The sequence below is a fragment of the Melopsittacus undulatus genome, chromosome 5 (assembly GCF_012275295.1).
Source record: "Melopsittacus undulatus isolate bMelUnd1 chromosome 5, bMelUnd1.mat.Z, whole genome shotgun sequence".
In the NCBI taxonomy this organism is placed as follows: Eukaryota; Metazoa; Chordata; class Aves; order Psittaciformes; family Psittaculidae; genus Melopsittacus; species Melopsittacus undulatus.
Genome location: NC_047531.1, coordinates 81316291 through 81344158, shown reverse-complemented (window position 1 = coordinate 81344158; position 27868 = coordinate 81316291). Strand labels below are relative to the sequence as shown.

The window sequence follows — 27868 nt, the reverse complement described above, 5'->3', positions numbered from 1 at the left end:
ACTCTTTCCTCATGTGTGTTTGGGTTGGATGATTTCCGCAGGACCAGGGGGGTGCATAGGAGGGGGTTGTGCTGTTCAGCAAGGAGCAAGGGTGGAGATGGCCATCTGCCACCTCTGTGGGGCTGTCCTTGCTCCCAGTCAGGTCTGCACAGCTCTGTGCCCCACTGCCTGCATCTTCCTCTGCCTTGCTGCCTGGTTTTGTGAGCTGGGATCCCGGCAGCAGGCTAAAAGGGTTGATCTTCCTGGGCTTTGATGTGTTAATTCCCCAGAGGAGCTGCTTGCTCCTCCTTCACTGCTCTGCTTCCCACATCTCCCGCTCTGCTGCACTGTTCGCCTCCATCCTTGGTTAGGCGAGGAAACCTGCCTCACTTAACCTCTCTGTCTTGGTTCAGAGGAGCACTGACAGCGCCACTCAGCTCAGCAGGCGCCTGCAGTGCTGGGGCTGCAGCTTTCAGCCTCGGCTGCCTGCCACAGTCACTTGCGTCCTTGAATGCATGAAGACAGTCATGACCAGCATGGAGTATAGCTGGGACATTCACGGGCACTGTGTCTGGCTAAATAAGGTAAGGCTATCTGTGTTTGTTCTGGCTCTTGCATTTCTCCGAGTGACAAGCCCCAGCTGAGCAATGCTGGTAGGGGATAAGCATTTCATCTTTTTTCTTGCACTGGATACCAGCTGAGCTGCTGTTGAAGAAACTGAGTGTTTTGAAAAGGTTGCATCTTCCTTATTCAACAGCTGTGTTAGTTATGATTAGAAAATGTTTCAGGTAAATTACTCAGAGTGAAGGTCTGTCTTAAGCTGGTTTTCTTTCAGAATTCGCTTTTATTGTAGTGAAGTCTTCAAAATATACTGTGTGGGCTTGTGTTGGTTCCTTATTGTGTTGTTGTTTTTCCTTGCTCATTCTCTAAGGAGGAACTAATCTGTAAACTTCAGGAAAAGCTTAGCAGCATGTTTGCCTGCCTGCTGGTGGAGCATGTGAAGCAGGTTGCAGATATTCAGTAGGATGAGCAGGGAGGCATGAAATGCAGGAGATGCTGGTTTGGGAGGGTAGCAGCAGGCTCCCACACAAACTGGTTAAACACTGGTATGGATTGTCTTCAGGCAGATTTGACCAGTATGAATTTGGGATGAAATCAATACTTAGAGTAAAGATGTCAGGGTCCTGTATGACAGGGGAAACAGTGGTGAATACTTTGTTATGAAACCCTGGAGTGTCTAATCTGCCTGTGGCACACCAAGTGATGTTGCTAGCTGAAGGTGGAGGGAGTTCCCCTGCAAGGGACTCCAAACTGAGTGAACAAGTAGAACAGTAGTAGCTGTGCTTAACTAAGCGTAGGTAATGTGTATTATAATGATCTGAACAGCGTAAGCATGTTGATGAGCTCTAAATTAACTCCAGATGGTCAGGAAAGATGTCAGGGACAGCTCACTTGCCCAACTGTTGACTGGACTGTGGTGGCTGAAACAGTAAGCGCAATCTGCCATGCAAGAAAATCAGGCTGTGGAGTGGCAGCTCCTTCTATGCAAATCAAATTGCTTCTACAGCAAAACTGTGTGATTTGTGCTGCTTATTTTGTCTGGAAAGCAGAAGAGAAAATGAAGGGAAATGAGGGTATCAGCTGCAGAAGGCTAAAAAAGAGCCTTATGTTTAAAGGAGAATTCAGTAATTGAGAGGAAGCAGATTTTATTATTAATATCAGGATGTTTAAAACTGCAGCTATTAGAAACTTTATTGCGGTTTGGAATGCCAACTCACTTCCAGGGGAAAGGGATTAAAGACTGTGAAAGTTTGGTGATGCATCTACTTATTACAGGAATAATTCCCTAAGAGCAGTGTGGCTTTTTACACTTACATGTTTGCAGGCAGAGCTTACACACGTGTTTAACAGATTAGCTATGGATTGATCTTGCTGCATTTTTAAGTGCACTTGATCTGATCTTATAAGGCATTTAAAATAAATGCTTAACCTCAAACTTTTGTAAAGCCTCTGTGGCATCGTGACAACTGTTCTTTTGTTTTTAGGATTAAGACTGGTATTGCTAAATCTGCACTTTCTTCCCATACAGTGTTTTGCAATTAATCCCTCAATTGAAAACATATACAAAATCTGACCACTTAATGGAAGATAGATTTTAAGTTGCTGATGAAAAAGAGCCTTCTTTGGAAAATTGCAAAGCTTGTCTTACACAGCTAGTAAACTGTGTTAATCCTGTATTGACTTTGATGATACAAATTTGGTGCAGAACTATGAAGTGCTGCAGATGTGCTTCAGTTGCTGTTGAACAAAATATTTACTTTCCTTTTTTTCCTCTTTTTTTCCTCCTTTTTTCTTTCTGTTGTCAGAGCTTTGCAGGGTGAGTAGTCATCAGACTTAGTCCTAGGGGAGGCTGCAGGTCCCCAGGTGGGGAGAAACTCCTCCAGAAGGACATACCAAATATTGCTCACGCAGCTTTTCCACTAAAAAAGCTTTTCCATATCTCCTGGCATCTTTCAGACCTCCCTGCAGCCCATTCTTCCTCATTGGACCTCCATCCACCCCTTTCTTTCTGCACTACTTTCCCATATCTAGTGTTTGGGCACTTCCATCTCCATTGCTTTTCAGTCCTGCCCCTGTTTCTTCTCCTCTCTTCCTTCATCATCTGTCTAGGAAGAAAATCTTGTCAGGTATCAACTCTTTACCTTTGAAGACAGTGCAGAGAAGAAGTGCAGCAAGGCATTGTTTGGCCATTGCCTGCAGGTCCCTGATGTCTACACCACCATAGGAGGTGCTGCGGCTCACACACTCTAAATGCTCCTGTTTTAAAGCCAAGTATGATGTGCTTGAGTAAAACAAATTCTTTTGAGAAATGTGAGCAGAGTTTAACAACAAAGGTGTCTGTCAAGATGCTATGCACAGTGACTAACATCCTGCTTTAACACCTCGTTGGTTTTCACAGCATCGTAAAGACATTTTCATTGCAGTGTGAAACCAATACTTACCTCCCCATATTTTCTTCATGCAGTATTTGGTTTTAGTTAATTTGTGTCTGGTTACACTGACTAGAAGTGTCAGGAGGGTCAGTGGTTAGGCTGCTGCTGTGGTGGTTGGGAGGCAGGGAGCTGGGTCTGTGTTTTGATAAGGACTTTCATCCTAACCCCCATGTCTTTGCACCTAGGCTTGCAATGAGGGATGAATATCACTTTCCTCATCAGACACACCCACACTCCATTGATAAGTGTGTTGTATATTGCAAAATACAGACGCTTGTCCTGACGGAGATTGAGTAGTGCCTGAGATGTACTGGAGGATTTTAAATGAGGAGGGAGCTATGGAATAGTGAAGTATGCAAAAGTCTTAGATTTGTATTTCACATACAAGTCAAGTTACAAATTTAGGCATAAACTGGTAGTTGAGCAGCTAACCAGTTTATTTTGGAAGCTCTTCGACTTCTTTCACCTAAATTAAGGTGTTAGATCTCGCTGGTTTTGAATGGAAATTCTATGGCATGAGCTAAATTCTTTTAGATGCCAGGGGAAATGGCAAATTCAGAAATGTAGAGTATTTGTGCCTTGGTGCTTAAGTGTCTGGATGGCCAGAAGGCCTAGTAATTTACTGCTAAAAAAGTCAGATACAGGATATCATGATGATACAAGGTATCGATACAAATCACTAGAGAGCACACTTCCATAGTCTGCTGTAGCTCTATGTATTTCAGGTCACTTTTACAAAGTTACCCATGTATGCTTTGGGGAGACATTTGCTACTGCACACTGATTTAAAAGCTCCCAGGACAAAGCCCAGTTTCTTGAGGGTGTTGAGGCCAAATACGTTGTATCCCCTTCTGTTTGCTTCATGACTACTTTTTGAGTGGTGCTGGTGGGAATTTTATTCGTTCAACTTCAAATGAGCCAGTTTCTTCCTCAAGGTCAGACATGTAACTTAGAAACACAGTTTTAGCTAGCAGGTTTCCTGAGGCACCCTCTGCAATCAGGGGAGATGAGCTGCTTGAAAGAGAGATTCAAAGCAGGAGCCCAAGGCTCACAGTTCCTAAGCGGTGGTGGACTCTCAAGGCAGGGCACAAGGATCAGTCACATGGTTTCTTTTTATCATATATTCAGAAGGAAATCAAGGCCCCTCAACATCAGTGGGAGCCTCTGCTGAGCACACTGGATTTCAGAGCAGCTTCTCAGACTCCTCTAAGCAATTTATTCAATGATGGGAACAAGAATTTCTTTTCTGAGCTGGGATCTGATTGTGGCGTCCATCACGAAGTGCTTTGAAGACAGCTTTGAATATGGATAGAGTGAAAATCCTTCTTGCTTCTCAACAGCATTGAAGTTATTATGAAGAAAGTTGCTGATTCCTCTGAATTCTCTGATAGCATTAACATGTATTCTTGTTTCTCTTTAGCCTCAGGCAGCTTTACAAAGAGATGTGTTTAGAGTGCAGACATTCACCCATACCCAGTAAAATGTGCCTGATGTAAAATGATGTCTCTTACTGTGTTTGACTCACAGAAAGCGTAATGCACGTTTTGTAAATCGTACTTTGATTCTTTTTCACTTGCTGAATGTCTCAGGGTATTTGTCTCTCTGTAAGTCTGCTTTAGCATGGTACGTCATGGAGCACAAATATTATTCACAAAATGCTGAATGCACCATAAGTGAAATGTGCAGAATTGGGTCACCAGAAGGCTCTTTCTTTCTCATCTTTAAGGCTTGAACAATTCTTGTCCTGAATGGTGGTCATCTATCCTTTGTTGACAGTTTACGTGATTTGTAACCTTGTGGGTGCCTGAGAATGGTTTAAATCTGTTCCTGAACTCTACAGACTGAAAATACTCCTGAAGTCTGTTGACAGCACTGAATAACACTTCTGGTATGATAGCTGACTAAATATTTGCTGTCTTTTTCAGACTAATGGACACATATCTGGGAATGGAGATGTATATCAAGAAAGGCTGGCTCGTCTGGAAAATGATAAGGAATCTCTTGTTCTGCAAGTGAGTAGTCACCTAGGTTATATTCTTCTGCTCTTGCATTCACGAGACTTTTTAATAGTATGTGTTCAAACCTCTGAGGACCTATTGGCAGTTGTGTTGTCTTGGACAGTGCCCAGAAAGCTTGCTGATGCCTGAGAGTTAGCCCTGATTAGGAATAGGTGTGAATTTAGATTGCATGAAAAAAAGTAAGGCCTTTCTTTATGTGTATCTGAATTCTTTTTGGATCTAGTCAGCTGAGCAGGTCTGCAGAACAACCACCTGCTTTATGTTCATATGGCAAAATGGGAATTGTTCTGCAGTCTCAAAGGTGTTGCCTTGGTCTTCCCTAGGCTCATTCCATGTGTTTTAGCCTCTTTTGTTTTTATTGTTCAGAAGAGGAGAAGCTGTATGCTATGGTACACTGTGTGTAATCACTTGGAAAGGAGAATAAATTACATGCAATGAGGCTTAGCTATTTGGTTATTAAGGTAGGAGCCAGTGGGGTTTCAGTTAATGTATTGTCACGGCAAAGGCACAATTGTTGGCTGTGAGATGCAGCAGCCATCCCTTGTGAAAAGTTTCAGGACAAGTCGGGAGGGGGGATACAGAATTGTAATGTGTCTGCCAGAACTGTGTTTGAAGTATCAGTAAGCATGAGGGGAGAGCTTTCCCTTCTTTCCTGTCACCTTTGCCATGCATTGTCTCCACTGGACAGCTGTGCTGCTGCTCCTCCTCCCTCATAGTCCTGTTTAATCTTTGGCCCAACCAGCACTGCTACTCACATACAGTTCTTCAGGTGACACATATGGCATGGGCGCAAGGTGTTAAACGTGCATGTCTTTTTCTCCACTATGCAGGTGAGTGTGCTTACAGACCAGGTGGAGGCCCAGGGAGAAAAGATTCGGGATCTGGAGTTCTGTCTGGAGGAGCACAGGGAAAAGCTGAATGCTACGGAAGAGATGCTGCAGCAGGTATTTCACAGCCCCATGTCTGTCTTGCTGTCTGTCTTCGTTCTGTCTTAATGAACTGCATTTTGCTTTGGTGAGAGCAGTGCACTTCAAGGTGTTGTGCTCCTTGATGTCTCCTAACTAAGTGGTAATTTTCTACCATATTTGTTTTATAGTCTTTGTTCATGGTAATGTCAGTGCTGCTTTATACTGTAGGAATCTGGTTCTGCCCTTCTTTGAGCCTTTCCTCACTGAACTTCAAAGAGACTTGGATTAAACCCTCTGGCAGGATGGGTGGATTCCCCTCAAAGCTCCTTGCTGCTCAGAGCAACTGTGATGGCAGACAAGTTGTTTTCTCATCCTGGCAGCCAACCCATGTTAGTACCCCTATAATTCAGATGTATTCTGGGTGCCTGCAGTCCGCCAGATGGATAATAGCTGTGTCCCAGGGCTTCAGATAAGTGCAAGGAAGAGGGTGATGCTTTTCCCTGTGAAAGAGGCCTTCAGCTGCAGAAATGAATTACTTATTTCTTCCCCTTGGGTATATAATTCTGTTCTCTTCCTCTTTATCTTGAATCAGGAGCTTTTAAGCCGAACATCCCTTGAAACTCAGAAGCTGGATCTTATGGCAGAGATTTCCACTCTGAAGTTAAAGCTTACATCTGTAGAGAAGGATAGATTGGACTATGAAGACAGATTCAGAGACACAGAGGTGAGTAAAACCCAAATGAATAAAATTTCCTGGGATTTTTTTTTCCTGCTAGACAGGAAGGGAACTCATCCATAAGGTTAAAACATTTATCTCTTCAAATAAAAAAGTGTCCTCTTTGGTAAACTCTGATTTTACAATGAAAGATTTCCTGAACCAGTTTTTTATTCTTGCCACCAGATCTTATGAGGGATGGCATTTAGGATGGATTTAAATAAAATCATGAACATACTGCGGTCTCCTGTCACAACTTGAAACTGTCATCTTCTTAGTAAAGCATGTTTGAGGCAAATGCTTAAACCTACTGCAAGTACAGAAGGCATGCACATGCACAGACACAGCATACTAAAAGACAAAACTTTTGGCTTTGGTAACAGAGAGAATGAGGTGATTTAGTATGAGGTCATTTTGAAGCCTCACTTCAGACTCCAGCCTTAGAGAAGCCCACAGCCAGGAGTCCAGCAGTGTACAGTGCCAAGTGGAGCTACCATCCCTGGCAGCATTTGCCTTGAGGCATTTGCAGGCTGTGCACTGCAGATCTGTGTAGCTGAACCTAGCTTGTGTATGAAGCCAGAAAGCCTCAAAGCAGGAGGGCAAACCCAATGTTTTTGCTGCCAGTGTGACTTACCCAATATCAGAAACCCCTTGGAGTCTGCCTAGGAAGCAAAACAAAATCTCCAGTTCTGGGTTCATAAATCAGCTGAAATGCCCGATGTTCATATTGTGGATATTCCAGATGTCATTCATTTCTAGAAAGAAAGAAGCAGTAATGTCATTACAGGAGATAAAAATTGCGCTTTTTACTACCAACTCCATTCCAGTTTCCTACATATTTTCCAGTGAAGTGTCACTGCTCACTTGTATTTCAAGCACAAGAGCAAAAATTAAGCTTGCTCTTGAGTTGCTTTCTTTGGATCTGTCTGAAGTAATCTGCAGACTCACAGAAGTGCACAGGTTAAAAACTAATGACTTGAATAATGTTCAAATTTGAAGGGTGGTGATCATTTAGGTAGTGATGGCAGTGTCCATTCCTGCAGGATAGCTCATCTGGGTGTGCACTGGATCCATATTGCCTCCCATTAGCTTTTCCTCTAGTTTGATACCAGTTGTTATGTGAAGGATCACAGCATTGCCTTAAAAGCGCCTGATTTGCAGTCCAGGTTAGTACTGTGCATGGCAATACTGGAGAAATTGGCAGGGGATGAGGTGGAGGGAGCTATTGAAGGTCCTCTGCATCCACAGGGAGTGTGTTTAAGAGCTGGCCGCTTTCACAGAATCACAGAATCCCAGAATCCCAAGGGTTGGAAGGGACTTCGAAAGATCATCTAGTCCAACCCCCCTGCAAGAGCAGGGTAACCTAGAGTACATCACACAGGAACTTGTCCAGGCAGGCCTTGGATATCTCCAACATAGAAGACTCCACAACCTCCCTGGGCAACCTGTTCCAGTGCTCTGTCACTCTTACAGTAAGGAAGTTCTTCCTGATGTTAACGTGGAACCTCCTATGCTCCAGTTTACACCCATTGCCCCTTGTCCTACCACTGAATATCACTGGAAAAAGCCTAGCTCCATCATCCTGACACCCACCCTTTACATATTTGTAAACACTGATGAGGTCACCCCTCAGTCTCCTCTTCTCCAAGCTAAAGAGACCCAGCTCCCTCAGCCTCTCCTCATAAGGGAGGTGTTCCACTCCCTTCATCATCTTTGTGGCTCTGTGCTGGACTCTTTCCAGCAGTTCCCTGTCCTTCTTGAACTGAGGGGCCCAGAACTGGATGCAATATTCCAGATGTGGCCTCACCAAGGCAGAGTAGAGGGGGAGGAGAACCTCTCTTGCCCTACTAACCACCCCCTTTCTAATGCACGCTAGGATGCCATTTGCCTTCTTGGCCACAAGGGCACATTGCTGGTTCATGGTCATCCTCCTATCCACCAGGACCCCCAGGTGCCTTTCCCCTTCACTGCTTTCCAGCAGGTCAACCCCCAACCTGTACTGGTACATGGGGTTGTTCTTCCCCATATGCAAGACTCTACACTTGTTCTTGCTGAATTTCATCAAGTTTCTCCCCACCCAACTCTCCTGCCTGTCCAGGTCTCGCTGAATGGCAGCACAGCCTTCTGGTGTGTCAGCCACTCCTCCCAGTTTAGTGTCATCAGCGAACTTGCTGAGGGTACACTCAGTTCCCTCATCCAGGTCACTGATGAAGATATTAAACAGCACTGGTCCCAGCACCGGCCCTGAAGGACTCCACTGGTCACAGACCTCCAGCTAGATTCTGTGCCATTGACCACAACTCTCTTGTCTTCTTCCGTTCAACCAGTTCTTGATCCACCTCACTACCTGATCATCAAGCTCACACTTTCTTAGCTTATCTATGAGAATGCTGTGGGAGACAGTATCAAATGCCTTACTGAAATCAAGAAAAAACACATCTACCGCTCTACCATCATCCCTCCACCTAGTTACTTCCTCATAGAAGGCTATAAGGTTGGTCAAATATGACTTCCCCCTGGTAAAACCATATTGGCTGTCAATGACCCCCTCATCCTTGATATGTCTAGAGATGGCATCAAGAATAAGTTGTTCCATCACCTTTCCAGGGATGGAGGTAAGGTTGACCCGTCTATAATTACCCAGGTCCTCCTTCTTATAGACTGGTGTGACATTTGCCATCCTCCAGTCCTCAGGCACCTCTCCTGTTTCCCATGACTTACCAAAGGTGATGGAGAGTGGCCTAGCAATGACCTCCACCAGCTCCCTCAGCACACAACTCCTGTGAGGTCTCTCTGCCCACACAGTGCTCCTCAGCTCTTTCATGAATAACAACAAATAACTCTCTTTACCTGTATACTGATACCTATCATAAGCAGCCCAAATGATAGATAAATGAGTTGACATCAGCAGTAAATGGTTTTACAACTTGATGCTTGATCCAAATGACTGCAGTGAGCAGGTGTATTCAGAATAGGATTCCACTGCATCTCCATTTGTAAACACCCTGTGTTTTCTTGTGCTTTCCAAAACAGGTAATAGAACTGATAGGGCTTTGAATGATTTTCTTCCTCTCTTTCTATCCTTATTTTTATTGAATATGATTAATTGCTGAGCCTTCCCTTCCTTCCTTGCCCCCCAGACAGCATTCTCTCCATAATTTAATAGCACAGCTCAGCACACCAAGAAGTCAAACATGGAGCTACCTCTGTTCCCAGGAAAATGGTTACAATGTGGGGATCACAACACGCTCAGCAACTCCGTAGGCTCTGTGCAGGCTTACCTGCATGGCAGCTGTGAAGATCTTTCTCTTTGAAATACCTTGAAATAAGCTTAATGACTCTGATAAAATAAGATAACCTAAATTACGTTTAAAAAGTAATTACTATGATTAGGGGCTATATATATTTCTCTCCTGGGTATTTATGCCAGAACTAATGAACTAGTACTAAAATGTTCCTCCCTCTCTTTGGAAACCAGAATGATTATAGTTTAGTGTGATAGAAATTACTGTGTCGTTTCTTCTTTGTTTCAACACTTCATAGCTGTAAAAAGGCTTAGGCTTTGATACTACAAAAGGGATAATATATCTTAATTTCCATTTTGTTAAGTGGAAAAATGAATGGCCAATCAGTTGTATAGGTCTCAGCCATGCAAAATCACTGTCAAGTATTTTGGAGACAGTGCTTATTCTCTGTTCACAGTATTTTATTTAACGTGGATCTAATTACATTCCTGTTCGAAGTAGTAGATGATCAATTATTTCAGCAGAGCTAAGTATTTCAATGAACATTCAAAATACTCTATAGTAAAACACATGATGGCATTTACACGTGATGTTCAAAATGGAAGAAATTTTGTACCCAAAATGAGAAAGAAAAACGATGAATATTGCTTCTGGTTTTATTTAGGGAAAAGGAAGTAAAATGAAAAAACCACATTGACATCTTACAGCAACTTTTGTGTAGCTACTGTCTCCTGCGGAATTACCATTTGGATCAAATTCTTCTTAATATCTAGGTTTTACTTATGTCTGTCATTGCAGCTTCCCATTCCAGTTGGTAGGCTTCTCTTATTCACCATTCTTTCTCTAAACAGATACTTTATTAGATCTGCATGGTTTTTTTCCTTTGTGCTCAAGGACTTTACTGTCTAGATGTTCACAAATACACAGCTTTTCCAAAGCTAATTGTGTACTTAATAGAGATTTATAATTGTTCTGTTCTTCAAATCATTCCAGTCTTTCCACTTTCTCAGCAGACACCAGTATTATTTTCCTAAAGGAGCACGGGTGGTCTGAGTTGGGCTGAGTTTATGTAAGAAAATATCGTACAAGGGAGTTTATTTAGGGAGGAGTCCATAACCAGACATGGTCTTTGAAGTGGGAGCCAGAGGGTAAACTGGCTTGCTCATGGGGAATTCTTCATAATTTAAACACCACCAGTCTCCTTATGAATCCATCTGAAAGCAGATGAATTTCTGAGTGGAGCAAAATGACGGATGTGGTTTGAGTTTCTTGTGTCTGTAAGGAAGCCTCTGACCCTTGAAGCTTAAAGTTGTCTTTGCTTTTCTGTGCCTTTCTCGGCCTGCTATGAAAAGCACAAGTAACATGAGCAGGGAAGGAGAAGGCTCTTGGAAATAGGTGTCTTTATGTCCCACCCATCAGCTCCATTCATGGAGCCATGCAAGGAACAGCTGTGGGGTGTTTGCATGGAGAGACCTGACAGGATCAGAAAAGAACCGCTTCATGGCTCTTTCCTGTTTTGGAGGGTTTTAAGACAGCAACATGTGTTATTCTCAGGGCAGGTACTTTAACCCATTTGTGGGTGCCTGAAGAAGATGTACTGGATGCAAGCAAAGCAGCTTCCATGCAACTAAAGTGGCCACAATGTGGGTGACTTACACTGCTGATTCATCCAAATCAGACAGGGAACTCAGTGGATTTTTGGTCTGGTCTCAGATTCTGATGAACATGTACAACACCCGGAGTGTCCTGGGGACATACACATCTCAAACATCATACTGATCCCTAAAGCTCTTCAGGTCATAAGCAGTTATAGTGATTGGCACCTTCAGGTTTCAGACAATGCTGTTATCTCCTTGCTGGGGCTTTGCAAGAGGGGGCAAGATGAAGTCTTTGCTGTGAAAGGTTTGTAGTCAAAATCAGTTGAACAGAGAATAGTGGAAGGATAAATGTTTCAGGGCAGCAAGCAGGAAAATGGAATACGCTGGGAGGGTTAGGATTTTTAGGGAACCTCAGAGCCATTGACAATCTCTACCTCTGGTAGCTTGCCCCGAGCTAAATACTTAGTGTGAGGTGTCCCTGCCCATGGCAGGGGCGTTGGAACTGTATGGTCTTAATGTCCTTTCTAACCCTGTTTAATGATTCTATGATTAATTCAGGGGAGCCAGCCCTGTTTAGGCCTTGTCTTTTTCCTCTGCTCATTTATGCAAGGCTTGACCACCTCTTTTATATTAATGAGGGTCTGTATGCAGAACCTGGTAAATCTTTAATGTACTCCTCTGCCTCAGAAAGATGAGAGTTAATGTAATTTAGTTACTGTGTTGTAGATAACTTATAACATGAGTTAATGTTACACTTGCAAGAGAGTAGTAGAAAATATTTTTAGGGCAAAGCATGCGGTAAGGACTGGCCTTGAGTTCTGTTTAACCTGTAGAAAACTGTACAGTATTCTGCCAAAACCAAAAATGATGGCTTGAGGAGAGAATAGCCCCAGACAGATCAATTGGCATAGTGTCAAAGGTGACCATCAGACCTGGGAACATAGTTTTGCTAGAGATCTCAAACACTTGATGTTTATAAGAAACAGCTCAATGTAGTCATACAGACTGACACCCATGTACATTTATGCTTAGAAGAGTGATGAGATTTACAAAGGTCACACATTGAAGAATCAATGAGGAATTGCAGGTGTGTTCAAGTCAAAGTTATACATTAGCAGTAGTAATTACTAATAGGATCCGAGTGTTCTGTATTTTAATTTACTTGGACTTCTGCTAATTGAGCTTGGATTTTGCTAAAGAAATACAGATGTTGCTCTATTGGTATCAGATTCATTAAGCTCAAATTAATAACCAGGGGCTTGTAAACTCAGAAAATGTGTCATAAGGCTGGAAGGTCGGTATTACTAGGGACCCGTGAACACCCCCTTAATGTCAGCTCCTGGATTGTTAGTTTATAAATTAGTAATCTCAATTATACAATTAGCTCTGAAAAAAAATGTGGTTATAGTTGTTAGCTCAGTGTACAGTATTGTGTGACATGGATAGGATTTGCCTTACCGTGTAGCAAACCGAAGTACCATACTATCTTCTTGATAGTTTAAAAGATGTTATACTGGAGTTCAGGTCCTCTTACATTTTCTGAGGTGCGTGAAGAGCTTATCTCTTTTGAAGAGTTTCCTGGTGATGATAGTGCATTACAGTACCTGCTGAGAAACTGTTGGGGTTTTTTAACTTATTCTTCTCTTCCCCCCTTTCTCCTCTTCCCCCCTAACCCCCTAATTCTTCACACAAATGTAACACTGATCTGGTGTCCATACATAAACTAGAGGTCAGTGAGGTATACATGAGGCAGAAGCTTGCTGGGCAGCTCTTGAGTTGTGCAAAAGCCACAGCGTTCTGTTAATGTGTTTTCCTGCTGAGCAGGAAGAACATTTTCCCAGTAAGTTGTGGTTGTTTCCTACAGAAGGACACTCTGTCCTGGCTGTCCCCCAGGCTTCCTGCAGGTCTGCAGCTGGCCACTTAAGATCCCATTTCCCCATCTAGAGGACAGTGAGGTTTGAAGGAAGAGTGCTTTGCACCCTGGTGGGCATTCAAACTCAAGTGCTCATTTGACCATGGCAGGAAGGGAGCTGTAGAACTGGTGGCACTCAGGGCTGACCTCCAGACCTGGTAAGTCCCTCCAGGAGGTGGAGGCATTCTGAAGAGCTCAGATGTGAGTTAGTGGTGGCTCCAAGTTTCTTCCAAACCAGGTTGAATTTGCAAAGCTCAGGTGTAGTGGCACCACTGATGCTTAAAAACAGATGCCATTGTGCTTGTAGACACCAGTGATGGCTCTTCCACTCAGCCCTCAATTAGAGTGGCTCATATGTGTGGCAGAAACCTGGATTTACACTGTAATCTCTTCATATTTTGAAAAGGCAGGTGATGGCTGGTAAGTCTGGAGAAGGGGGGAATGTGGCTGCTGTGTTTTGAAGGAGAGCTGCCATGCTTTTCTATTGCCTACTTACATCAGTAGACATCCAAGCAGTTGAGCAATGAGATGGGCTGTAGGCCTTTCTTGGTCCTCAGCACAGGGAACACAACTTCAATTTATGTCTCCCTTTGTTCTCTGCCCTCTTCTTCAGTAAGGCAGAAACTGAGAAATACAGTTCCTGGCTATCTAGAAGCTCTGACTTGCTTGACTTAGCTATGAATTTGGGTGGTGTGTCTTTGTGTACGGAGTGCCTTTTATTGCTGCTGTGTTTTTATGGTCCTGCCAATGGGTAGCTATTGTTCTGTTTTGTTTACTGAATTGTGTTGTTGTTTCTGGTCTTGTTTTTTCCCCTCACTCAGGATTTGATCCAGGAAATAAATGAATTGCGGTTGAGAGTGGGAGAAATGGACAATGAAAGACTCCAATATGAGAAAAAACTGAAAACGACCAAAGTAAGTGAGGCTGAAGGGAAGAAACAGTGATGGGTGTAAGTCAGGCTTTAGAAGTTTACTCTCTTCTCCCCAGTCCTTGCCTGCACCTTGCAAAATCCTGAGCACACTCATGCCCAGGGGTTTCATGGTACTCATTTAAGCAACAATAGTTAGTTTCAAATTTCCTTCTATGATTTTTCAGTTCTGGGCATTGTTTTCATGAAGAATAACTTACTATGCAACTGGCTGTTGAAGAGTTACATTACCTGTTTAGACCCTTATTTCATATATGTCAAGAGTCACCAGTTGCAGTACATGTGTGCCATAGGTGAGGCCAAAGATGAGCATTTATTTTCTCCTAAGTGTGCTAAAAATCAGGGATTTCTGAAGAGAAAGCATTCACCTAAGTAATTCTAGCAGTCTTTTTCTGTAAGTTGTCTAACTTCTCTTTGCTATTCAGCCTTGTCTCTTTTCTATCTTTAGTTTTCTCTCACTCCTCTGTCTCTGTTACCAGTCTTTAATGGCCAAACTTTCTAGTATGAAAATCAAAGTGGGTCAGATGCAGTATGAAAAGCAGCGGATGGAGCAAAAAAGCCAGATGCTAAAGGTGTAGTAGTTACTGGGTAACATTGGGCCTGTTTTGAATCTTTCATGTTCCACCGTTTTAAGGTCCTGTCTTGCATCGTGCTGTCATGCTCTGTTTTCATTAATTGCTGTGTGTTGATATGTACTGTTCCCTTTCCAATTAGATGTGGAAAGCTCTGCAGCTATTCCCTGTAAACAGGGAGAGGATTTTAGTGTTGTGAACTTTGCATAGGTTACACATAATGGAATTAGACTTGGGTTAAAATCATTCTCCTTCCAAGGGAAGATTGCCTCTTCTGTAGCTTATGTCCATTATTCAAACAGAACTTCTCCTCACCCTTTTAGAGAAAACTTTTCTTGAAAACTGACAAAAAAGTAGTCATTCTTTTATACAGTCCCCTCTCCCACATGTACATTTACATATTCTGTTTTTAATTCAGAGGAAGAAATACCCACCAACAACCACATGTAACTTTCGTTGCCTATGGATATAACAGCAGCTTCTCAAGTGACCGTGAGATGGTCTTGTTTTGGAGAAGCATGAGTCTTACATGTAAAGCATTACACCAGCAGAAGTAAATGTAAAGTAAAAAGTAAATGTAAAGCATTACACCACCATTCTGCATTACACCAGCAGAAAACCCATCAAAATCAGTACCAAGCGGGAACACTGGAGGATTGTATTGCCCAACCACTGTTCTGGAAGAAGCTTTGATTTCTTGACAATTTATTGTTGATGTATTTTTTATTATTGATGCTTTAGAGCAAAGAAGAAACAATTTAAGGGAATTCTGTAGTGTGGGCCATAGTTTGGGATGCAGACATCACTATATATTTGCAACCAACCTTTTGAGGGAAGCTCAGGGCTGTACCCAAGCCACAGTCTTCTAGTTTGGTTTATCTCATTAAGGATTTAAAAGGTCAGCTAGAAGCTCTAAATGCCAAAATTATAAGTCTTGCCTTGTTTTGCTTTGTTTACAAACTGAACAAATTAAATTTTCAGTGTTGGGTACATTTGCACTGAGGGTCCTGTCTTGATGATGCAGTTGCACAAGATATCCTCGGACATCAAAGAAACATGTTACTAAACTGGGTAGGATTTGACTTGAATTTTAAAAAGTTGAATGCATGGATCTGTGCCAGTCACTTGCTAGTGCAGATGGTTAGCTCTAAGTTAAAATTTGACAGCATTTATCTAATACATCCCAACTCCCCCAAACACCATCTGTCTTATTCCTATGAATCTCAACTCCAAGTTTCCTTTCCTAATGCTTGATCAGCAAACCCAAACTGTGGCAAAGGTACCACATTTTCATCTGAACTGCTTTCCAGTATGTGTTTATGTGCTTGATGGTGTCGTGAATGATTTTTCTTTCATAGAAGCAGTGGTTATTTCTGAAATTCTCCTCAGCCTGGTGTAAGCACAGTGTCATAATTGTCCAGCTTTGAACATGCAAAATGCCCTATAAGTACCAAAAATAAGTGTTTGTAGATTTAAACATTCAGCCTCATCACCTGCGCTTTTTTTTGCCTATGCAAGGTTAAATAAACATGAAAACTGGTTTTGGTTTTTGGTTTTTTCTTTGTCTTTCTTAAATTTAGATGCAAAAATCTTTTTTCAGTTATCCATGAGACTGACACTTTTTGGACCATAGTCCCCCTGATTTTGCCATCTTACAGACTCAGTGACCTGGAGTGATGTTCAGAGTTGGCTTTGTGGGTGTACCCTCAGCCAGTGTAAATGTCAGGGGCCCTAAGTCTTTTTGACCAGCTGAGGACCTATCCACTGTGCTTCATAGGAGGGAATTTTGGAAATGTCTCAGATGCTTGTGGAAGCTGTCACTGAGAGATTCTGTGTCTGTTACAGGATGAGCTACTAGCTTTGAAAGACAAACTAGAGCAGAAGGAAGCTGAGGTGAAAAGGTTGCAAGAAAAGTTGGTTTGCAAACTGAAAGGAGAAGGAATTGAAATACTGGACAGAGGTAAGAAGGAGGGAGCATCTATCACCATGTCCTCTTCAGTCACCTCAACTGAAGTCATGTTTCTGTGAATGGTTATACACAGATAAAAGCCTCAGTTTTTATATAATTTCTGTCCTTGTTTACCTCTTTTAATATATTTAGTGGGTGTTCACAATGCAACTGCTGAACCTACTGTCGATTTCTTGATCAACTTTAAACTAGTCTAAGTAATCCCTAGTTAGCTCTTTACATGGCTCGCATGGTGCCTCAAAAGTTGCAGTTTATAGTGGCAAAGAAATCTTTCAACTAATTTCAAGTTCCCCAAAAAGATTACACTGAGAAAGAAACTTTGTGGATATCTGTGCTGGACTTTGCTTGTACACCCCTTACCGATAAGGAAGGGGAAAAGCTGTACTACAGACTAAAGTATGGTATGTTCCAGCAAATCTTCAGTGTGGACCTGGCCATAAGTAAGCGAAATTGAGGACTGGTTCTGGGTTTGTGCACTGATTAAGCCTATTTATTGCTGATTTGAAGATGGTGCTTTTAAAGTACATTTTTTAGAAGAATAAAGCCACAAGAGATTAGACTCCTCCCCCGACCTGAGGAAGAAACGCAGTGTGTAGGTTGTCACATTTTATTCAATAAAATGTTCTGGTTTCAGCATACTTTTTTTTAAGAACACTTAAATGTGAACAAGGTCTGACTTTATTGCATTTATGACTACTTAAATGGGGCTTTTCTTCCTTGGGGCAGCTGTGTACACTGAACTCCCATTACCTTTTGGTTCTCAGCTTCTGTTTAGTTCTCAATATAGCTCAGCAGAGATCTTCTGCCATGATGGGCCATGTCTTTTCCGCCTTGGACCAATGTTAAGTAATGCTGTTTGCAGATAACACTGATTATCTGCTTCATTAGCTGAATTGTGCTTTCTGAACAAAATGCATACTTCATCACTTCGCTGGCTTTTGTTTTTAGTTTAAGACTAATCTATCTCTTTTGCCAAGTAACACATTTGCCAAGTGTTGGTTTAAGAGTAATCTATCTGCATACATCTTTTCAGAGGCCTTAATGTGAAAACATACAGTTGCAAAATATAGCCTTGAGACAAGTAATTGTGTATGAGAGCAGTGAGACTGTTTTGTGTCATTAGGAATGTTAGCACCAGCGGAGTGCAGGTTGAAATTGAACTGCTTGCTTTTCCACTAATACATGATGAATAGTCAACTCCTAAGTATCAGTATTGTCGTAAAAGTTATTTCATGTCATAACTTTCATGCTAATTTCAAATCCAATGGATTTTCCTGCACAGATGAAAATTGTAAAAAGAAGCTCAAAGATAAAAGTAAGGTTTCTGGTGTCTTTCCACAAGCATTTGCATTTCAGAAGTGCTTTCCAGAATAGCTTTCTGCATGTGTTTGTGAAACTGCTTTACCGAACATTGTTAGGTTAAATCATCTATAACCCTTAGTTACACTTCCAGTAAAATTTCAGAATAAGGATGGATATATCAGACTTGAAATACAAAGTTTTATCAAGCAAAGCTGATAAAGATTTGGTCTCATGGAGACTCACAAAACAGTTGCCTCTCGATGAAATGCAGTTGCTATCCAATAAACCAGATTTCATTTATCATAACTGAGTGAAACTGGATCAGTTGCTGGTTTAGCCCAATATGTCTAAATGCCTTTCATCTAGAAAGCCAGTCAGGCAGCTCATTTTCTTCTTGCATTTCATTAAGGAGGAAAATGTTCTTCCCACTCTGTTTGTTTTCCAAGAAATTTTAGGAAGTTAAAGCAAGGTAAAATGCTTTCTTGCCTGTGGATTTGGCCACCTGCCTATGCTCGTAACAGAATTTAAAGTTTACTTCATTTATGCAAGGCAGATTTTTAGCAAAAATGGAGATTCTTTCCATTCTGTCTGAATTTCCAGTCCAGAAGACCTCCAAAATTTAACCTGCTTAGAATGTACATCTTTCCATGTATTTATACTTCTTGTAAATAAGGATTATAGATGAAGCACAGAACACTGTCATCTGTATTAGGGACCTTTTCCAAGTCTGAACCACAATGTATATTCTAGCATGACTGCTCATCACAGCAAATACTTGTATCATTCCATTGTGCTGTCCTCATTTCTACATTCATACTGAAATAAGACTAAGCATCGCTGCACAATGCTTTCTTCATCATATCCATTAACCCTGCTGCTTTGTATAGTGGGGTTTTGAGATGCTGTTTGGGGTGTTTGTTGATTGCTGTAGTGATGATGTGTTTTACTGCATTCCAAATGTTGTATTTTTTATTTTGGACTTTCTGTTTTGCAATTATTTCTTTATTTGAAACGTGGACATAATGAAAATCAAGCAGTAGTTTAGTTCTTGACCTTTCCATTTTCCTAAAGCTTGGAGGGTGGGTAAGGAAATTTCCTGAATTTTATCATTTCCTTGATAAAAATGTCAGGAAAAAAAAAGGTTTTGAAGAAAAGGGTTTTCTTCTGTATATTTTTATCTAAAATAGAATTTAAGTGGCTTATGTTTTGTCTTTTAGTTTGTAAATTTACTTTCAGCTATTACTGAGTTGCTTTTAGTTTTGGTTTATTTATTTATTTTCCTTATTTTCTTACACTATCTTAATTTAAATTGACTTAGAGAACTGTATTGTGCTTTTAGATATAGAGGTGCAGAAAATGAAGAAGGCAGTAGAATCTCTAATGGCCGCAAATGAAGAGAAGGTATCAAAATCATTATTTTTTCAGATTGAGCTCAGTCTCTTAAGAAAATCTAAGAGAAATCTCTCAAGAAAATCTTCACATATGAACTTGTCACAATCCACTTAAAAATCAAATTTCTAAGAATCAGTGATTCACTCTATTCAGAAGCACAACAGTGCCTTTATAGTAGGGCACTTATGACCTGTTTTGCATGTGCACAGAGTCCTTATGCTGTTGTGTCATACAGTTCAGTGTGGCGGCAGTTTACACTGTGTTCTGAAAATGTAAAGAGCTTCATACAAGTCCCTTGGGCTATCACAGGCTATGTTTCTGAAAGAGCTTTCTATAAAGTATAAGCTATTTTCATGTATCATTTTGCACATTCATATGCATGTGCCTTTTGTAGGATGTTTTCTTTTGATCACCAAAGCCTTAAATCCTTTGATCACTGCTTTCTTTGTACATGGCAGATTCATCATATTCCACCTTTGACTTAATAAGGGAGCTGAAATCCACTTTCAAGGCTGGGACAATTCTGGTGATTAAGCAGATTAAGTTTTTACTAAATACAAGTTCTGATATTTCATAGCCTCTCAGGGTTCTGGGTCCTATCCCATCCACACTTCCTATTTCTTCTAGTATCATAACCAATTGAACTGAAGAATATCTAGAATTTATAGTTCTTATTTTTGGCTTGCTGAAAGAAGAAGCACTGTCACAGCTTTCCTTTATTTTAGGATCGGAAGATAGAAGAGCTTCGGCAATCTCTGAATAGGTACAAGAAAGTTCAAGACATGGTGATACTGGCTCAAGGTAAAAAAGGTACTGTACAATCAAAAGGTATTAAACTCTGTTCTCATTAAAATTCTAGGTGCCTTGTGGTAGTGTTAGACTTTTAGACCTATTCTCTTTGGAGGCATCTCTTAGGCAGAGAAAAGCCAATTCTTCAACTGTGAACTGGTAAATTGCATTTTTTGTCCAGGCAGCTGTTTGATTTACTAGCTGGTGGTAGTAACTATTATTGTCACATTGCTTACTTTCCTCTTGTAAAATGAGTTTTAATTTGATAAACTCTCAGGCTCTTTTTATAGCCTTCTGAAATGCCTTTCAGGGCTGGGCACTACATAAACTGCCAAAAATTGCTGTTCCCTGCTTGCATGTGTTCCTGGGGAGGGGCTGGTAGCTGAGCAGAGCAGTGCCTAAGCATTCATGTTCTTACGAGCCCAGCCAAGCCAGCACCACCCCAGTGGCTGCTCACCCTGGAATAGCAGTGCCCAAGAGCTACAGAAACGTCTGTAGCAAAGTGGATGTGCTGCCAGGACTGTGTTGTGATGACACGCCACATCTTTGGCATGTAATGAAGCCTTCACACACCATCAAATGCAGCAGCTGTGGAATAGTTCTTCTCCCCTACTGCAGTGGGGATGAAGCTGGCTTTTCCTACCATTTTTTTCCACACACACCCAAAAAAACCCTTCTCTGCCATCAGATAATGAGCTTAACTGTGGGGCTGAAATGGTCGCTGTAATACGTCATGTGTAGTGGTCCATTCCATACGTTTTAAGACTGGTGGAAGTTTCCAGACCCAGGAGTTTCTGATCCTCAAGGGTGATATATGTGGAGATGGTCATCAGTTTGTTGTAAGGGTGGGAAAGCACATTGTCACTGAGGGAAGAGGAAAGGTGGAGATGAGGGCAAAACACCCTGCTTGAGCATTGAAGAATTTGTATAGGAATTACTCTCTCATGCAGTGCTATGCTTTCAAAGACAGGAGGATGTTAAAAAAGACATCAGAACTTTCTTGTCAGTGTCAGCACTCTGATATTGATGACAAGTATGGAAATCCAGGTCTTTTGGTGGTACTGAAGCAGTTCAGGAGCAGCAAGTTGCTCATTGTGAGCAGAGAATGCCAGGTGCTGATGCAGGCTACAGCATTTAACTGAGACTCTCAGTTTGTGGCAGTCTGCAAACAGTGTAGTCACCTAAAATCTGGTGTTGGACTCTTGTGCAGTAGGCTGCATTTGTTGTATGGGTAACCTGAAGAAAGCTTAGAGACGTCTGAAGTTTCAGGCAGACTTTGACCCTTGGTCTCTTCCTAGTGAATAAGGGAAAAGAAATATTTAGTATGAAATCCCAGAACATAGCACAGGAAATAACTGCTCCAAGCTTGTTCAGTGTGTTGAAACAGATCTCCCTAAGTGCCCTGAGGGCATTTGCTGGGATTTTTGCTTCAGATGTGTGTCATCCCTCTGCTCTAACCCTGCTGTGCTGTGGTGGTTGATTTGGGAAGTGACATTCAGCAATGACTTCCTTTTACCTATTGTAGTCTGTCCTAAGAAAGAAATGAAGAATCCTTAGACTCTTCCCTTTTTGGCCCATAAGTGAGCGTGCTGGCTGCACCATGCATGGGAGCGAAGGTCATCATGTAACTGGAAGTAAAGACTGCTTCTCTTCCTCCAGGCAAGGAAAGTGATGGTGAAGACTTCTTGAATTCAGGGTCTGTTTCCACTGCTTTATTGGACACACCAAGTCTGACTGACCCAGAGAAAAGCCCATCCCCAACCCCAGTCACAGCATCTCCAGTCCATGACGAATGTAACATGAATATTCACGAAGAGGTATCCTTTTTTCTTCCTCATTTAGTGCCATCACTCCTTAAAAACATTACTTGTGCTAGATTCCTTTTGCAGATGCCAAAATTCAAGTTCCTGAAAAGTTACTTTCTGGGTTGCACAATTTTCAGTAATGTCCCATATCCTTTTGGAAAATTTCCTTTTCTTGTGAAAGCTGCTCAGGAGTTTCATTTAAGTTTGGTTAAATTTATTTTTCTTAATCATCAAATGTGGTCAGGAGACAGCAAATAGGTGTATTTGTCATGAGAATGGGCTCAAACTACTTTTCCTGTAGAACACAGGAATTACTTTTCATATCAAATGTTTTAGAAGCTGCATTTAATTTTTCAGGAACTCCAAGTAAACATGTTGGGACTTATATCTTGTCATATTTAAAAGGATGCAATCACCGTTACATCCTTTCAGTTAAATGATAAGTAGGCTGTGGTCCAAACTAATTTTTACAGTTGTATTTTCCAGTAATAAAACCATAGATCTCTTAAAGCTCTGAGTCAGAGCGAGGACTTGACTTAATTAAACAGCACAAATATAACATGAAGAAAACTAAATTAAGTGTTTAGAAGCTTTCTGGTATTCTCTGTGCTGCTGAGGACAGGAGTAAACCTGCAAAGGGAGCTACCCTTCATGGGGTCTGTGGTAAGGAGAGATTTAGCAGGCAGTTTTGCAAGACTTGGGAGATTTTTGTCTGTGCTGTAGCGTATCTGTGCAGTCATTCATGTTTCATCTTTGGTCATCATCAACTTCCAAGTTATTACTTGGAAGTAATCACTGTATTACAGTAAAAAGAAAGTAATTGCTTTTAAAAATCTTATTTCAGATCCTTCTTTTCACAGTTTATCTGTTACTCTTTTTTCATTTATGACTGCTTAATTTCAGCTCAAACCAGCGTAACACATATTCTTCATTCTTTCTAGAATTCCTTACAGATCCACACCAGTATTTTACAGATTTCAATTCCTTCTTTTTCATCAACATCCAAGAGCTCGGAAACTGTTGCAGAGAAACTGAAAACACAGCCTAGGCCAGATCCTGCAAGTGAAATGAGGTATTGTTGTTTCCATGTATTTTTCAATTGTAAATCCAATATTCTGGGGCATTTATTGAGAGTAAAATTCTGGCAGTTATTATGCTGACAAGTCATTAAGTCAGTTAAGCAAGGCTGGCATTCACTGGACTAGCTATAGCTAACTAAGCTTATGTTCATGAAGTGCACTGATTAAATCTTTTTCAGTAAGGAAGCATTAGTTTGGTTGCTCTTGCTTGTAGCAGCACTCCGGCTCTATACCAGCTGCTTTGCAAGAAGTGAACAGAAGGAGAGAAAAATTGATCTCATATAGCGAAGGACACAGAATCATTATTTTTGTCTAGGTTTACATCATCTAGGTCTGGCTGAGACAGTGTTGGCTGTGCTAGCACAGGTTCATTCCTAATGATTTGCATTCGGGCATTTTCTACAATTGCTAAAGACTGATGTAAGGCGCTGCCAAAACTGCAACAAAAGGACTGTCCATCTCTAACCTTGAGCTGTTACTGGAGCCCCAGCAGGAAACTCAAGCAGCACTTCAAAAGATCAGAGAAAGAGATATTCTTGCTGCTGTCCTTTGGCACGATGAAATGCAGAGATATTTCTTCACTCACTGATGAGAGCTCTGCCTGAGATTTTGAAAGCCAGATGAAATGTGTAGCCAGAGAGTGCCAGGGAGCCCAGGGTGGGGATGAATGGCTGTGCCTGATCTGTGGCACCCTCAGGCCCCCCTGCTTGAACCCTGTGGGTGCCTCCTGGGTGAGAAGTGGCCTTCAGCTTCCTCCAGTGTTTCTAAGCCTGCACCCTCCTTGCCCAGGTAAGGAAACCTGGTTCCTGCAGATGTGGACTGGTACTGCAGGGGGTACCGAAAAGCGCACTGGACTCACAGCTAGACCAAGGCTGTGCTAGAGGTTTTTCTTCTGGGTCCAAATCCTGGCTTTATCTAATCCTTGAATCTAAAGGCAAGGAAATCTTTTTGGCTTAAAACCATCATCAATCTCATTGTAAAAAATAGGTGCAAGCACAAGTTGATGTGTGATTTTCCAGCTCAGCATTTATTTAAGCTAAATAGTGCAGTATTGTCATCAACTTACAATGCAAGTTGTCTTTTCTGGGACTCTTGAGCTCACCTTGGTCCTTTATCTTTGGCGACATGATTTAGTGCAAGGTGTCCCTGCCTATGGCAGTGGGGGTTGAACTAGATGATTTTGAGGTCCTTTCCAATCCAAACCATTCTATGATTCTATGATCTTCTACAAGACTTGCCATTGTAGAGGAGATCTGCAATGTGTTAGTACCATAACAGCTGAAGTGAAAACAGGATTAAAGCAGGCTGGGATGATAGGTTTTCTGTATCAGCAAGGTATTTGGATGGGATCCCCAAATGCCTTGCTTTTTTAATACCTTTTTTTGTTTGCAGTGAAGGAAGGTCAATAGGCTCTTCCCCAGAAACTCAGCTGTGTGACAGCCCAGTGTAAGTATCATAATTAAAAATGTTTAGGGAACTTACTTATATGTGATTCTAAACTTGAACCCCCCTATCCCAACCCATTTTACATACACATGTAATATATAACAACTAATTGTAGCCAAGGTGATATTTCGTGGTGGTAGCTTTCTGCTCATGTTATGTCCTGTGTTTCATGATCATTATTTTTCAAGACTTCATTTGTGCACCTGTGCAGTTAGTTACTTTCACATTGTGAAGCATCTCTAATTTGTTTGTACGCTGTCAATATACTTGGAAATCTACATTTTCTGTACTACATGTGCATGTGATTTGCTTTTTTCTTTTGATAGTGGGGAGCGAAGATGGCTGACTACAATGAGAAAATAGTTTTAGTTTCTGCCACATAAGCATGTTCCCTAGGGAAACCAGTGGGAATATGTATGAACTCGGAGTTGAGTCAAAAGTGGTTTGGTAGTGAGGTGCCTAAGTCAACAGGGTTATTCTGGTGCACAGTGTGAGGCTCTGCAGCTGGTTTTGAGTGACTTAGTGGCACAACAGTATTCCCAGAGCCAAATTCTACTCTCCCTATGCTGGTATAAAGATAAGTAACTTTGTATAAAATTCAGTGGAGTTACTCTTAATTTATACCTGGTTATGGGGAAAACTTCAGTGGTAATTTTCTTTTCAACCAGACTTGGATGTTTTAGACTGTAAAACCTACCAGAAGATGAGGGTTATCTGGTCCAAAATGGAAAATGGAACCAAAGATAACATGCTTGACTTAATATGCTTGGCTTCTTTAAAGTTTAAATTAGTCAGAAGCCTATTGCTAAAAATACTATTTTTCATAGCTTTTGTTTATATCACTTGCTTTGCCTGTGTAACTTTTGCTTGTGCTTCTGAAAATACAGTATTAAATAAGATGCCAAAAATATCCAAAGGTAGGCATCATGTCACTGGAGCATTAGCAGCACTAATTGCAATGTAGAGGTTCTTACAGTATCTCATCATATTGCATGGGCTCTGATTAGTGTATTGATTGCCTTAATTCAATTTTGGTTTCAGTATATCTCATCATGTATTATAATGCTTTCTTTAAAGCTGACTCCTGAAAGTGTGTTTATGTTTGCAAATTCAATTCCAGTAACTTGGTTTTTATGTTGTTGTTTCAGAACTTCTTCCCTGCAGAAGTCCAGCAGCCTGAGCAGTCTGAGAAAAGAGATATCTGAAGCGGTTGGTTGGTCTCTTACTTCCTCCCTTAGAAACAGGAGTGATGTCTCTTGTGACAGTGACCCTGTGGACACTCTGTTGTCACCTTCTGAGAAATTCTGATTCAGAGTAGGGCTCCTTATGTCACATGTTAGCAATGATCTCATACATGTGACACTGTCCAGATTTTATTAGAGGAGAAAATCTGTTCATGAAAACAAAGCAGCTTTTTTGATTTTTACTTGAGACTTTTACTCCAGACTCTCTTGTGTTTTTCCTCAGATAATGGGTTGGGGTTTTTTAGTCGACAGGCTTTTCTGATTTCATACAAGAAGAAAGTCCCACTACCACTTCCTGCCTCTTTTAAAAGCAAATGATTTTGGAAGGCTGTATAAATTAATGCATGTAGAGTCTGGGATGACTTATGTTTCAAGTGATCAGGAGCACTTTGTATGTCTGGTGATAGCTTCAGTTTAGGTCTCTGGAAGAGATCAAAATCAGCTAGCCTCTAACAATGTTATCAAATCATGGCAATTCCTGTGCTCTTTTTCGACAGCCTACATTGTTTAAAGCTCCCGAGTTCCCTGATACCCAAGCCGCTGAGCTGTGCCTTATAGCTCAGGAGGGATGTTGACAGGACTGAAAGTGTAACCAGAACTTGATGATGACAGCTGGAGTTCATGGGTTAGGGGTGTTTTGTTCATTTGGGCAGCCAAGGAGTGGAGGCTGTGGGTGTTTTATCTGCTTGGCTTCTGCCCTGTCTGATTCCAGCTGTTTCCACTAGTGCCTTAACAGACTGCATGTGGCTAATTAAGTACACAGCTAATCCTTTACAAAGTAAAGCAAGGCAACCATATTTTCATGTCAGCTCACTGACCTCAAAGAAAGCAAGAATTAATCTGTGTGAAATACAGCTCTGAAGAGATTTATTTTGGGAGCAGAAAAATAGGCAAGGAAGGGTATTACAGTCAGAATTTAACTCAGGGTAATGAATTGAATGCTGGTTATAAACCATGACATTTTAAATGTTTTTATTAATCTTTCCCAAACAGGACAGAGACTCTGCACAGAAGCCAACAGAGGTAATGTGTGTGCGCGCTCAAGCATGTACATGGAGAAGCATGCAGAGAGCAAGTGTTGAAAAGATCAGTTTGTGAAATTGTGGCATGCAGTTCCAGAGGGGGAATAGCAGACCTGCAGACAAGATAGTGAAGAGTGTATGATGGTTGTCACCATCCCTTCAGTGTCAGGCATATAGTGTCTCACACATTCTTGTCTTCTCACACATGGATTATCTTTCAGTCTGGTTGAGCATAAGGTTGCCATCTAAGCTAACGTTTCCCCCATGTATTCTACTACTAGATAACTAGCAAAGTTAACTATTAAGTATTTTACTGAGCCTGTAATTACCTTTGATTAGTGTCTCTTTAAAAAACTTTGGCTTTACAGATTGTTTTCTGTGACTAGCAACTGTGGTCTGAAAAAGACTGTCATTGCAGAACAGTTACCCTGCAGTTACCACATGACCATAGTTTGCATGCAACAATTATTACCTATAAAAAGACCCAAGCAGAAATGACATATCTCTTGTAGGGTTGATGCTGTATCGATTCAGCAAAAGCCAAAAGATAATATTTGGATTATGAATGGGTTTGCTCCCTCCTTCTGTTAAAGAGACAGTTGAAGTGTGTCTAATGTCAGTCCTGGTATTTATACTGCCTGCTTGGACATAATCCATTAATTCTGGAATTGCAGAGCAGTGATAGACAAAAAGAGTTGTCTGGCACTTGGCAGAGAACTGATATACTGTGGGGGTCTCCCCTCTTTCTTTTGTTTCCCACTGCCCCTACATCTAGCAGTGAGGAAAACAGGAACCCTAGAAAGCTGAGAAAGTTTAAAGCCTTCCAGAACCGTATTTTTACCTTGTCCATACTTGTAAGCCAGCCTTGCAGAAACTGAGAAACATCTTAAAAAAGGCATGTTACTCTTAGAAAGTAGTGATAGTAATCATGGCTCCTGAGCATATTGAAATG

The 27868-nt window shown here is 41.3% G+C and overlaps 1 protein-coding gene across 4 annotated transcripts in view; it reads left to right on the top strand.

Annotated features, from left to right (window-relative positions):
- Positions 1 to 27868, top strand: part of PPFIBP1 (PPFIA binding protein 1) — a 112498-nt gene that overhangs the window by 67826 nt on the left and 16804 nt on the right. For 2 of the 4 annotated variants that reach the window (XM_034062825.1, XM_034062824.1), the window contains exons 1-13: positions 314 to 563; positions 4898 to 4984; positions 5821 to 5934; positions 6491 to 6622; positions 14190 to 14282; positions 16714 to 16828; positions 19479 to 19540; positions 20257 to 20341; positions 21980 to 22137; positions 23067 to 23197; positions 24597 to 24650; positions 25799 to 25859; positions 26888 to 26917. In XM_034062825.1, coding sequence (XP_033918716.1) covers positions 495 to 563; positions 4898 to 4984; positions 5821 to 5934; positions 6491 to 6622; positions 14190 to 14282; positions 16714 to 16828; positions 19479 to 19540; positions 20257 to 20341; positions 21980 to 22137; positions 23067 to 23197; positions 24597 to 24650; positions 25799 to 25859; positions 26888 to 26917 — 1191 coding nt within the window. In that variant the 5' untranslated portion in view covers positions 314 to 494. Of the gene's footprint in view, positions 1 to 313; positions 564 to 4897; positions 4985 to 5820; positions 5935 to 6490; positions 6623 to 14189; positions 14283 to 16713; positions 16829 to 19478; positions 19541 to 20256; positions 20342 to 21979; positions 22138 to 23066; positions 23198 to 24596; positions 24651 to 25798; positions 25860 to 26887; positions 26918 to 27868 lie in introns of those variants that run through there. The other 2 variants (XM_034062823.1, XM_034062822.1) reach the window with 1 other exon arrangement.